Source organism: Balaenoptera physalus (genome assembly GCF_965194825.1).
Source record: "Balaenoptera physalus genome assembly, chromosome: 3".
NCBI lineage: Eukaryota > Metazoa > Chordata > Mammalia > Artiodactyla > Balaenopteridae > Balaenoptera > Balaenoptera physalus.
Window position 1 is genome coordinate 67,560,215 of NC_138890.1, and position 13,514 is coordinate 67,573,728.

The 13,514-nt window shown below is 48.3% G+C and overlaps 1 protein-coding gene across 8 annotated transcripts in view; it reads right to left on the bottom strand.

Annotated features, from left to right (window-relative positions):
- Positions 1–13,514, bottom strand: part of SLC22A4 (solute carrier family 22 member 4) — a 58,090-nt gene that overhangs the window by 29,847 nt on the left and 14,729 nt on the right. For 6 of the 8 annotated variants that reach the window (XM_082455355.1, XM_082455354.1, XM_082455357.1 and 3 more), the window contains exons 2-4: positions 12,505–12,608; positions 10,971–11,125; positions 3,577–3,748 (exon numbers count right to left, since the gene is read on the bottom strand). In XM_082455355.1, the coding sequence (XP_082311481.1) occupies positions 3,577–3,748; positions 10,971–11,125; positions 12,505–12,608 (431 nt within the window). The remainder of the gene's footprint in view (positions 1–3,576; positions 3,749–10,970; positions 11,126–12,504; positions 12,609–13,514) is intronic. The other 2 variants (XM_082455353.1, XM_082455358.1) reach the window with 2 other exon arrangements.

Genomic DNA, 13,514 nt, shown 5'->3' on the forward strand with positions numbered 1-13,514 from the left:
AACTTCATAGGCGGTGTGGCTCATAAAAGAAACACAGTCTAGTATCTTTTCAGTGTGTCTATCCCTAGGAGAATCCCTGGTGCCCCAGCTGGTGATGCTCACAAGTTTATTGGGTAAAAGAGGGCATCTGTGTTTCTCGGGCTTTTCCTGCAGTCAGAGGAGGAGGTAAGTGCACTGACACCCTCCTGTGGGCTGCCGCATGGCTTTCAACAGATTCTAAGCTCAGTGAGTACCCAAACCAGACCACAGCCAATGTGGTCTTATTTTTTTAATGCCTAGAAACATAAAAAAAATTTTTTTTATATTGGAGTATAGTTGATTAACAATGTTGTGTTAGTTAGAAACATATTTTTTTATTACACAATCTATCCACATTTTTTAACTGATGCTCAAACATGGTTGACTTTTATTCTTTCCTAATTTTTCTATTTTTTCTATTTCTATTTATTTTTATTATACTTTATTTAATTTTTCTATTCTTTCCTAATCTTTATTTCTCGGAATTGCTTAGCCATTCTTCTGCCAGCTCTTGTTTTCCTTACTTATTTGTCAGTATTAAGTTATCCTAGAAAATAAATTATATGTAGCAGATATAGTCCTCCTATAATTAATAGGCCCCTCCAAAGCCTCAGTAGGAATTATCTCAGAGCAAAACACAACATATCGAATAGCCAACCCCCAGCTTCCGTCCCTAGCCTACTACAAGCACATGGGTTGAAAAATGAACCCAGTCTGCATTTTTGGGAATATATCCCTTGGTTGGTCCCTGTAGCAACTGTGATGATGTTAGGCCACTCAGTTTCAGTAATTAGAGCTGTGCCGTCCAAGAGAACTTTTCCTGGTGTTCTGTATCTGCGCTGTCCAATACAGCAACCGCTAACCACACGTGGTTATTGAGCTGGCGTGACTAGTGTGACTGAAGAAACTAATTTTATATTTTATTTACTTTTAATTAATTTTAATTTAAATCGTTGCATGTGGCTACTGGCAACTGTATTAGTGAAGAATTAGAGGTCTTACCCCACAGCCTTTATATACAGCATGGGCACTTCTACTTCTGAGAGGTATCTTTCCCCAACCAGGTTGTTCTTAGAAATATCCTACCTTTCTTACTACAAGCTCTGAGTGCCATCACCAGCCTCAGGTTCCTAACGTTTAGTCAGCTAGATATTGCAAAGCTTTCCCCATGCTGCACCTATGGGCTCCTTCCCCACCCACTACACACATAGTCCATTTGTACCTGTGATCACTTACTGCCAAGCCTTTTAAAGGACATTTGGGACATAAAAAATCCCCAAACCACCTGCAGTGGCTCCCATTTTCAGCCCACTGCACTCAGGGTTGCTGTGATCTCTACTTTTGAATTGCCATGGTTTCTTGGTGCATAAAGAATTAAGTCTAGCTGATCATTTCAAGTTAGTGGAGGGCCAAATAAGGTTGTACACTATAGCCTCTCGGTAGATTTAATTCAAATTGAACAGGGGAAGGGTGTTGCTGGAGAGTCTATATTACATATTAAGTAGGCAACAAAGGTCACAGTAGCTCAAAGCAATCCCCACATCTTCCCAGCCCACCCGGATGGATGGGCATTGCTTCGGGAAGTCCCCCTTCAAGGACAAGATGTTCAAAAGAAAGCTATTTTATTTTTATAGGAAAATGGTAAAACTGTTGTTAAACTTTCAGGACAAGCACTCAGCATGTTTGTCCTGGCCCCGGGCTGCCTTCTGTCTGGGGCAGTCCTGTCCCTGGTACAGTGTGCCCACAGCTAGGAGCACTTACCAACCAGCCCATGGGCAATAGAGGAACAACTCTTCTCAGGGCGAGAGTAAGGCAGCTCCTTGTGGGATGGACCTTCTGTGCTAGAAACTCAAGAGGCTGACCTATCAGAGCTGTTCCTTGCTGTGATATTTGGTTCTGAGGCAAAGATCCAAGCCCCACAAACTAAAATCCCTACTAATCCCTTACAGTCAGTCAGGGCCCTTCTATTTTTGTTCTTTCTCTCTCTCTCTCTGGTAGAATCATACAGTAATAAAGTTGACTATAACATATTTTAAAAGTACTGGTCTCTTATGCCAAAGTGACAACTCGAGCCAAAGAACACAGATTACTAAAATCATTCATTTGAAGAGGCAGAAAATAACCTTTGAATAATCTTGTCTTGTGTCTTGAGAGACTCAAGACAAGACATCTTTTAAGATAAATTCAGTTAGCAGGGGGGTTGTGGAGAGAGGGACAGAGGGTATGACGATGATAATGATCACGATGCTGCAGCTGCTGATGATTCTCATTCCAGAAAATTGCCCTGCTCTCAGACTGGGTCAGGAAATCAGAAGAGTATCTAACCTCTAACACACTGTCTCTCAAATTCTAGGGAAGTAAGAAAAAAAAGTGTTCTCTCTCCCCCATACACACCCATGCCAAGAATTTGCACTGGTAAATCATAGCAGTCTTAGAGGTCATAAAAGGACAGTAGTTTGGAGTGGTCTAACAAGAGCCATCTGGTCCAACAAGGTCAAGATGTACTACCTGTCAGCCTCTGCAGCTGCCTAACAGTTGCAGCAAGATGAAGGCCCTTCTAGGAAACTTCCTTAGGCAGTGTGTCCACAGGACAGGGCAACCATGAGGGCTAGTCTAACCTCTGAGCTCTAAAAAATGATCAGAGAAACTTTCATTGTGTGTGAGCCAGTAGAGATAAAGCAGTTCAGTAAAACCAGTCACTGCTGGGAGATTTGATTTTGACATCATGAAACCAAACCAGGACTAATTAATGAGCGAGAGAGAGAGGGAGAGAGAGAGAGAGAGAGAGCCAGACCCAATAATGGGAAAAAAATCCCCTTTCCTTTTGCTTAAATATGGAAAGATCAAAGAAATGGGGAATCCCTCCCCAAAAAGGGTATGGCTGCGACCTTATTCCATCATTCTTAATCTGTTCTCTCACCTAAAATCTTCCCCATAGCCATACTGGGTGAAACTGGGGCCAGTGTCTCAACACTTTGTTATTCCCACAGTGACGTGCCAAAATTTGGTTGAAGGGTGGTGGGAGGAAAAAAGAGAACACTTTCTCTAACAACTCATTAAACAGAAGGAGTTCTCTCGCCCTTCAAGACAAAGCAGATAAACAGTGACATCTCAGACGCTAATCATCACGCGACAGGGAAGTTTGAGGAAGTTACATTAGTTGTAGCCATGAGGAGAACAAGATTTCCTAGCGAGAGAAAACTGTCAGAAGAGCAGGGGGGCAGAGCTAAAAATAACAAAACCCAACAGACCATCTCCACAAACAACCACCACCAGTAACAGATAAGCGTGGGGAGAGCCTCAGGGGGACTGGGTTTCCTGAGAATGGTGATTTGTGGGATGGTGGGGAATCAAACCCCAGCACAGAGGCCCACCCCAAAGAGCCGAACGGTCTCTGGGCTTCGAGGCCCCAGCCCGTTCCAGTGAGAGGTCTCTGGGCTTCGAGGCCCCAGCCCGTTCCAGTGAGATCAGCAAGCCCACGCCACGGTCAGCCCAAGGCTCTGGGCTCCAGGCTGCTGGCCCGCAGAAGGGGGCTGTCTGGGACGGAGCCACACTCACCACCACAGCGGGAAACACAGCACCCCCGGCAACGTCAGCGCCAGCAGAAGCATCCGCCAGTCTCTGATGAAGTAAGCAAACAGCGGCAGCAGCATGTAGCCAACTGCAAAAAATGTGCACACGCCTAACGTAGAGAATATAATACGAACTGACTTGCCAAGAATTTCTGTTCCTGTTCAAAACAAGGGAGGAGTATTAGCATTTTAACTCACTTTAATATTTGCTTTTTACATCATTACCTGGCAGTTAGAGTTTAAAACATAACCACTTAGAAAATGGAAAAGGTGTTTGCCTCATGGCCCAGAGCAGGAGCGGTCAGGGTGGAGGAAGGTGGGACGTGACCCAAGACTTACCACCTCATAGAAGGATGAGTTTCCATGAGATTTTAAAGGAGCCACAGATTTTTATTTTTTAAAGGCTTCCTCATGTCATAGGAACATCATGCCCAGCCCTAAGAGGTAACCTCTTCTGAGGATGCCACATTTCCAAAATAAGAGCCCCGGGGTAAGGAACAGAAAGGGTGTCCCAGGAGACCGGGGCGGTTGGGGGGGGGCTTTTCTGAGGGCGAGTGGATTATGGGGCATTCAGCCTTTCCCACAATTCTCCACTGTAAAAAAGCAGACACGGGTCTCTCGGAAACAGTGGAGAGTTCAGTTACTGAGTTGTGTTAGGACACCCTTAGCCACCCTTGAGCGCTGAGAAATGATAAAGAGGATCCAGCTGGCTCTGGAGGTGCACAGAGCAGGGCCCCAGCACCCAGGACTGAATTCCGCTGCAGCTACACTGTGCCCAGGGCTCAGCCCCAGGCAGTCACAGTCCACACAGCCCAAGGAAAGACAAGAAGAAGCTGCTCTTATGCCTGGCAGGCGGCAGCCCTGGAGCTGTCCGCACACAGAAGGAGCTCACAGAGCTTTCCCAGAACACCACAAAGGTCCAAGACTGCTTGGCATCCGGCCCTGTTCTGGGAAAGGCTCCTGCTCTGCTCAGCACCACACTGGATCGCTCAGCCCCACTTCTTCCAGAGATGTTGCCTGCTCCTTGGGGTGCTTGATTTGAGACAGGGAGTCCAAGAACAAGCTCCTTCTGTTGTCACAAAACTCCAGGCCCTTTACCCAGAGTTCACTCTCGGTCTTCTGCCCCAGGGCGGAGATCTGGCCAATGGCAACAGCTCCGTCTTTTGTTTGAGATCTGCCCACCACTACCGAGAAGTAGCCCAGAAATTACAAAAGAGATCATTCGAAGGTCATTCAGGCTTGGCTTTCAAGAGAGAGTTTTTCAATCGTGTTTAGATGCCCTGAACACAGGCTAAGGAATTTAGGGCTAATTCCAGAGAAGCAGTAAAATTACTACTTCTGTTGGTTTTCCTTTCTCACCTCCTACCTGTTCCTGTCCTCACCTCTCTTCTTCTTCTTCACTCAGCATAACTGAAGATGTGCCTCAGTGGTTCCCTCTTGAACAGCCATTTCTAAAAGCTAGACTGATAGAAATGGCCAGGATTGTGTACCCCTCACAACCTGGACTGCAGACAACAGCCCTAACCACCCAGGGCATTTCTCAGCCACTAAGCTCATTTCCAGGAATAGGGCCAGACTTCTTTCAGGATCGTGAGTGTTGTGTCCAGATCTTTTCTTACCTCATTAATGACCTTCCTACCACTCCATAAGAAGACTCACCATGCCATGGTTTCTAAACACTTCAGCTGTGATTATTATGACATGAGAATGAATAGGGGGTGATTTATTCCTAAGCAGAGATTCAGAGGTGAAGCAGCAGAGGATGTGACTGTGGAAAAGAGAAAGTGCCCAGGACCAAGTGAGAATCTTGCAGACTCATGAGGCCAAGGGAGCTCCCTCACACTTCCATGACCCTGATGAGAGAAGAGAGAGAAGTTACACCACTGGATTCTTCGATAATCTCCCTCTCTAAGCTTGGATCTCAGGCCAGAACAGAGTTGTTCTAACTTTGCAGAGTACCCATGGGGGACAGAAGCTTCATAAATCTACACCTCTGCCTTTCTGTGGAGCAACACAGATGGCACAAACCTGAATAGTTCCTTGTTAGCATGACTTCCTGCTCACTGACTTTTAGACAATCACCCTGCCTTGAACACCATCATCATCATCTTCATCATCATCTTCATAGCTAGCAGTGTTTTGAGTAGGCACTTTGAGCCAGGTTCCAGACTGAGTGTTTACATATATTATCTCTTTGAATCTTCACAACAATTATATAAGAACTAATATTACTTCTATTTTACACATTATCAACTGAGACTTAAAGAGTTGAAGCAAATTGTCTAAATTCACACATATGTACTAAGTGGGACAGCCAGGTTTTAAGCCTGATCAGTTTGACCTGTGGATACTGTCCAGGACAAAAAATTACCTGGGAGCAAAGTCTTGGCCCTGTCAAGCAGTCCTTCAACCGAGGTCCTAGTGGAGACATGTGGGAGATGGGTGAGGCCACACCTGCCTTTTAGAAGTTAGGATTTGTGTTTTCCCCACCTGGGCTGGTTTTTGAACTCACTAGAGGCCAACCAGCCCCCTCTGAGGGACACTGGGAGAGGAGTCCTGTTTCCTGCAGACGTTTCACGGCCTGCAGGTGCCAGAAACTCCATGTGTTCAGCTGGCAGTGAGATAGGTGACTGGTGACCTCTGGCTCTGCTGACTGGGGATCCTTGTCCTGGCCTCCTTTACCCCCTAGGTTTTTACTCCTAGGACAAAGCCCACTTGGTCTTGGTCTGGTTGGGCCTCTGAGTATCACTTGGGAGTGAGACTCTGACATCTAAGCCAAAGAGGCATGTCTTGGCCAGGAGTGTTTGCCCACTGCCTGTCACCACCACCAGAATCTGAGCACTTTCTCCAAGAGGGAGTGACTCAGAGAGTGCCAGGCTTACTACCATGTTGATCAGGGCCCTTCTGTGGTAGTCAGCCCAGGAACCACTGGATCCATTTCACTTGGAGGCAGGACCCGCCCCTCCATGAATGACCAACAGAGGTCTGCAGACCCCAGCTCAAGAAACAAGACTGTGGTGCAGTTGCCAGGATATGGGGTAGGACCCAAGGGCCCTAGGATAGGAGTGGCCTCCATTAGTCATGTGCAGAGCCTGGGCTCCTTGATGCTCATTTGCTACTAGAGTGACTTTGATAAGTCCTACTTCATGGAGCTATTATTATGAGGACTGAGATAATGTAGATAAAGGGCCTAGTCAGGTGTCTGGCATGTGGTAGGTACTCAGGAATAATTAATTCTTTCATCCTGGTCAAACAGTTGACATGTGCCAGATGTCAGGGGAATGTTGGAAAGTACAGTGCCTTTGACCAGGAGACCTGGTGAAAGACAGCAGAACCTCTCTTTGCTCCCCAGAAAATACTCAGAATTCTCATCAAAATAGCAGATATTCCCTTGCTTCCTCTCTCTCCCCTACAAACTTTCACAGATCATTCTAGTTAAAAGTAACCTTTCCTATTTCTGCATATACCCAGAAAAGTTATATGAGCTCCTCCCAACACTCCTAGGCCATGACCCACGTTCTTTATGACAACTGCAATGGCTGCCTCTGCCGACCAGATGTGAGCCCCTTGAGGACAGACAGGAGTGAGTCCTTCCTCCTCCCTGGGTCCCCCCGGTTCTTCCCTCACACAGTTCAGTGCAAACAAGGGCTGCCAGCAAATTTCAGCATCTTTTTAATGTATTTATATCCCATCTCATCCCTTGAAGGTTTTGAGGTAGCTTATAATTTGAATAAAATAAAATAATGGTAACATTAAAGTAAAATACAAAGAAAGGTGAAAAGCTATGCCTTGGAGAAAAGAACAAAAATATGTAATGGGTCACTTTGGAAAATGGTCTGGCAGTTCCTTAAATGGTAAAACATAAAATTCCCACCTGACCCAGCAAGTCCACTCCTAGGTACGTACCCAAGAGAACTGAAAACAGATCCACAAAAAACTTGTACTCAAATGTTGATAGCAACATTCTTCAAATTGGTCAAAGAGTGGAAACAACCCAGTTGTCCATCAGCTGATGAAGAGATGAACAAAATATGGCATCTCCATACAATGGAATACTGAGTCATGCTACAACATGGACCAACCTTGAAAACATTAAGTGAAGGAAGTCAGTCACAAAGGCCACATATTGTATGATTCCATTTATCAGAAATATCCAGAATAGACAAATCCATAGAGACAGAAAGTAGATTAGTGGTTGCCAGGGGCTGGGGAGAGAGGAGTGTAGGGGAGTGATGCTGATGGGTTTCTTTTGCAGGTGATGACAGTGTTCTGGCGTTAGGTAGAGTTGAAGATCGTACAACTTTGTGAATACACTGATAACCACTGAATTATACACCTTTAAAGAGTTAACATTATGGTATGCAAACGATATCTCCATTAAATAACTGTGTGGCTGATAAAGGCTGCGTAGTTGACACAGCCTGAGCTTCCTGGTAGCCAAAGTTTAAAGGAAGATGCCATCAGTTATGCACTTATCAAAAGGAAGAATTCATTTAGACCTCAGAGGAAGCAGAACTTTAAATAGTTCAGCATGCTGGAACAAATATTGCAGAGAAGGTTGATGTTAGGAGTACCAGGAAAATACTGAATTAATGGATCAGTCAAGACAGGAGACAAAATAAATTCAAGCAGCTGGTTGTGAGAGATAAAGGAGGATGCCGCTGGCATTTCACCCAGAGGCTGTGGACAGGTCAAAGGCATTATTTCTGGGAAACAGTAGGAGATTGTGAGTGGGAGCTAGACTGTGGGTAGGGCCAGTGTCCTTGGTCCTGAGTGGTCACTTCCTCCTGAACCAGCATCATTCTGGCAGCTCCCTCACTTCCAGGTGTATCCATGTTCTGTTCCTTTAAGTAGCACCGTTCCTTCCTTTCTTTTTCTTGTCTTCTGTGACTCTGGCAGGCTTTATAATTGTTAAAAAGCAGAGCAAGGAGAGGATCCATTTTTGCATTGCTTTGAGAGTGGGAGTAATTCAGCTTCCTGAATTAATGTGAAGACTCCTAAAACGGGAGATTATCATCACAGACTCTTGCCAACCCTTCCCTAGAGCCAGAGGGCAAAAGGGAAGGCCCAGACAGAACGCAGACCGGATCCAAAGCTTAGGTTTCTTTTAGTTGAATTTGACTATGCTAGTCCTGGAACACCAGAGAGCGCTGCTGCACTGCCAGAAGTCAGCCTCCTCCGAGTCTTCCCCACCCCACCCTACCCCAGGCGCTGACAAGCGAGTCTGGCTGCTCCAGGGGGCAGGTTGGTTCTCAGCGACACTGAAACGTTCAGGCCTGAGAACCCAATATAAGGAGGCTCATACCAGCGCACAAAAGTCAGTAGTTTCCTGCAGAGCACAGTAGAGTAATACTATAGCCAGGGAGGCTCCGAGTGCACCCTACCACAGCCCTGGACCAGGCTGATGCGGAGCCTGCTACACCCAGCGTCCCACCCACTGATTTCTGGCTTGTACATCTAGGCTCTGACTGATCTTACAGATCTTACTTTCCCTTTGGCCTTCTCACTCGTCTCATCATGGGGAGCAGGGAGGGAAGTTGGTTGTAGTGTCAAGGTCAGCTGGGCAGGGACTTTCTTGCAGGAGGCCTGGGTGGGCTCTCCTGGCCGCATTCACTCACACAGGGGAGGCTCCATGGCTCCAGAAGCACCCTTTGCCCCTGGAAAGGCAGGTCTCAATGCTGCCATTCGCAGGACCTGGGGGATGCCGTGCATGGCACAGACGCCACCTGGCTCCTGATCCCAATGACGGGGCTTCTCTGGCTTCACCATGACCTTGTGCCCTTCCACTTCAGGTGATTCTTTAGGTCCTCCTAAAGGGCTCTGCTGGCGTCAGGCAGATTCCTCTGTTTAGTCTCTGGTATGTTCTGGCCCAAGCAAAGCTACCCATTGGGCTTTCCAGGTATAGGGAGGGTGGTCATCAAAAGGAACATGGAATCTGCAGGGTTTAAACCATGAGAACAACAGGCTCTGCTGTGTCCAAGAGCCCTGTGTCCTTGGGGCCATCACGCATCAGGAGGTGTAACTTCTGTCCTGAATTCCTCCAATCTCCAGCTTCCAGTACCACTAGCTGGAAGCTTTCTGGGTCCTCTCCTCAAATGACCCTCTTTAAGAAAATCTTGCTCCCCTCCTTCCCTCTGCAGGGAGGAGAGAGGCCCCATCCTGCTGGGGCCTGCTGAAGAGGGTGCTTCTGCTGGGGCCGTGTGGCTTCAGCATACCCTCCCCTCCTCCCTCTTCAGACACTGAGGCTGGGCCTGTGGAGAGGGGCTCTTCACAAATGATTAAAGGAGTGGAATTTGAACAGTTCCATCTTGGCAACGTGACAGGGTGTACACATCCTCAACTAAGAGAACACAGGATCTCAAAAGCCAATGAGTCATCCAGAATCTCAAAAGTGACCAGAATCATCTTACTAGATTCAGACTTTTGAGACAAGAAGAATCATTAGACTTACATTAAAGGGGCACTATTGGTAATTACGCTGTGACAATAGGGACAAACTGAGACAGCCAACAAGGAGATATGATCACGCTGGAGATTACGGGAATTGGTGTCTATTAACCCAGATGTGCCCCCTGCTGGGGACTCTCACTCCTGCGGATACCCTTATCAACCTGCCCGGAGCTCACCCTGCTGCCTCCCAGGAAAAGCTGGTAAAGGCCCTGGGGGCCTCCTCACAACCTTTAGCTTGTGAGTCCCCCTCATGCAGCCTGATATTCCAGAAGCAAGGGTGCTGCTAGGAGATAGGACTGCTCTCAGCAGTAAGGCTTGTCCTGCATGCAGCTGATATGCTCTGGGGGTGGGCTCTGACTTAGGGGTGAGGCCAGATCTGCCCAACGATGGCTGGCTGGCACTGGACTCCTGTCTGCACGTGCCTCCTCCACCTGTGTAATGGGCACACTAACTACCCTAAGTACCTCCATGGGCCATGCCCAGCTGCCAGGAATACCCTTTAGCCCCAGCCCAGGCAGAAACCTCAAGCTTTCATAGCTCAGATCAAAGACACCCCTAGGCTGTCTCTCCCTCAAGATCCCCTCCTCTGTCCCTCTCCCGAGCCCTGTGCTCCTGAAATGTGTCTCAGTTATTACCTGGCTGGTTCTTACCAGCTGCAGCTCTTCTTCATTGTCACATTTCAGGGCCCAGCACGGAGCTGGCTCCCTGTGCGTGCCTGCCTTGCCTGCGACCCATCAAAGCACCTGTGGCTAGAGCCTCCACCACCAGCACATATATCCCCGAGGCTGATCACATTTTGGAAGCACAGCCCATGAGATGAGGTGCTTCCTTCTGTGCTAAGAGCACTCCCTGTGCCCTCTCCAGTGGCCCCCTCTTCCTAGGCCTCTCAGAGGGTTGTAAGGAGCCCTGTAGGTCAGAAGTCATTCCTACCTAGTATGAAGGCCACCACATAGTTGGAGATTTGGCCCATGCCGACGATGACAAATAATGTGGTGAACATCTCCCAGTTGGTGGAAAAAAACTGCAGGAAGCTGAAGCCAGTCTGCACAGCCATGGTTGAGAAGAGGATGGTCTTTCTGCCAAACCTGTAGAGTACAGCACAGCACAAGACATGGCCCGTGAAGTTCACAGCAGCACTCTCATCAGGGCATGTGGAAACCCTGAGTCAGGCACTGCTGCAGACTTTGTTTTTCTCAGGGCTGTGACAGGCTTTCTTCCTGTCACATCCTCCCAGGTTCTTCCTTGGTGAGGCCTCAGGCATCCATCTGCCCAGGAGGTAACTTTTGAGATTCTGAGCCTCCTGTAAGAGGCACCATATCTCGAAAGCACAGAGCAGCTTATGCAAGGACCATGTGGAAATCTACTCTTTAGAATGAGTCATAGGTAGAAGCTGCCACCACATTTCTGGAATGTAAGTACAGTACAGATTGCAGATATATCTAATATCAGCAACATGAGAATTCTGTCAATCCAGAACCAAGAGTCCCTCTATGTCAATGGTTTCCAGCCTTGGCTACTCCTGGAATCAAGAGAGCTTTAAAAAATACCGGTGCCAGGACCTGCCTTCCAACATGCTTATCGTCCGGATGTAGACAATTGGATGCAGTTTGGGTATTGGGACTTAAAAATATTTCCCAGGTGGCTCTACTGTGCATCCCAAATTGGGAACCACTGCTCTATGGAAAGTGTAGCTTCCAGCAACATCCATTAATGACACTATAGTTGGCTTAAGTCTTTTTTTTTTTTTTATAAGAATCTTAATCTGACTTTCTGATAGTGTCCAATGGCTAGAAGGGAACACAGGTATGAGCAGAACAGTCTCCCACCCCATCTTCCAAACTCAGTTCTCAGTCTGTTGGGTCTGGGGTCCCATTGGGCTTCATGACTGGGGGAGGGACAGCCACTCCTCTGGGAAGCCTTCCCCAACACTGCCGTTGAGCACTCCCACCTCCCTGCTCTGGTACCCAAGAACATTCAAGGGCCAGTGAGGGCACATCTCCCAGAGCTACGATGTTGTCTCCTCCTGACTGTGTGTGCCCCAGGAGGCCCAGAACCAGCCTGGGTCAGCTCTGTGGCCCCAGTGTCCAGCCAGGGGCCTGACCCACAGCAGAGGTGGGTGCACTGTTAGGGAAGGGTACTCCCCAGAGTCTGGCCCTGACTCTGGCTGATGGCTGGTTGTGGATCGATCACAAGGCATCCAAGAGCTAGGGGTGGGGTGGGGAGGCAGTGGGGAGGCAGCAGTGTATATTTTTGAGGGGTTTGGTGATATAAGGGCTCCACTTTTCAATGGGTCCCCGCAAGGGGCTGAGGGCAGAGGACAGAGGAGACATCGTGGTTCCTCCTATCACTCACTTGGTGGCCTAAGGGGCCTCCCTTTCTCTGGGTGAAAATACCCTAAATTCAGTCCAACCCCAAGACAGGCAGTGAATTGACAATCACCTTTCCTCCCTCCCAGTACCCTTACCTGTCTGACAGCTGCCCAGACACAAAGGAGCCGAGGAGCACGCCTACGAAGAACAGGGAGGTAGTCAGGGGCGTCTTCCAATCATCCTCACACACCAGACGCCACTGCCAGGGAAAACGTGAAGTGTGAGCCCAATCCTCTAGCCCAGCTCCAAGGGCACAGCATGACACCCAGGCAGGCTCTCCTCCCCTGTGCCAGGCTGTCACTTTTATGCAAAGGGCATAGGCCTCGCAGCCCTGGGGTTGACTCCTGACGCTACCATTTACTGGGGCAAGTCACTGTCCTGCCTGAGGCTCACCCTCCTCTTCCGAAAAGGAGGGTGATACCTCTGGCCCTGCTTACATCGTGTATTGAGAAGTGAGCTGAGGCATGGCTTTGACTGGCGACCCCTCAGCTGTGAAGCAGTATGAAGCAAAGATGCCATTTCTGCTTCAGAAGGCGTCCCAGCATGGAGGGTAGGTGTTTGAAATGCCTGCAGGGCAGGGTAGAGGGCATGGTCACATGATCCAGTTGTAAAAGATTCCTCTACTTTGTTGAAAAGTGCACGCGGTCCCCACGGTCCTGTGATTATATTTTCTGAACAGAATCCTCCAGAGAACCCTGTGCTCCCTGGCCCACTTATACCGTAGGCCACACTGAGGGCCTGATCCGGGGCTCCACTGTGCTAGGGGTGGGGTTCCCACCACTCTCCAGTGCTCCTTATCTCCCCTCTGCACTCCTCCACCCTCCTTCCCATGCAGCCCTCACAGAAGTGCGGTCCCTCCCATTCCCCAGGGCCCATGGGCTCCGGTAGCCCTAGCAAGTCCCTGCTTGTGGACCCATAGAATGAGAGTCTGAGGCAGAGTTTCAGTTTCCAGCTCTTAACTCAATTCAGCAAAATCTCAAGGGGAGGCTGCAGAAATTTCAGTGTGTTCAGTGAGCTTTCATTAATTATAAAACAAGCAGGTGGTGCCAGTAAGTATTTCGGGGCTGTGGTCGGGGCGTTGCCGTGTGTGGCAAGATGATCCAGA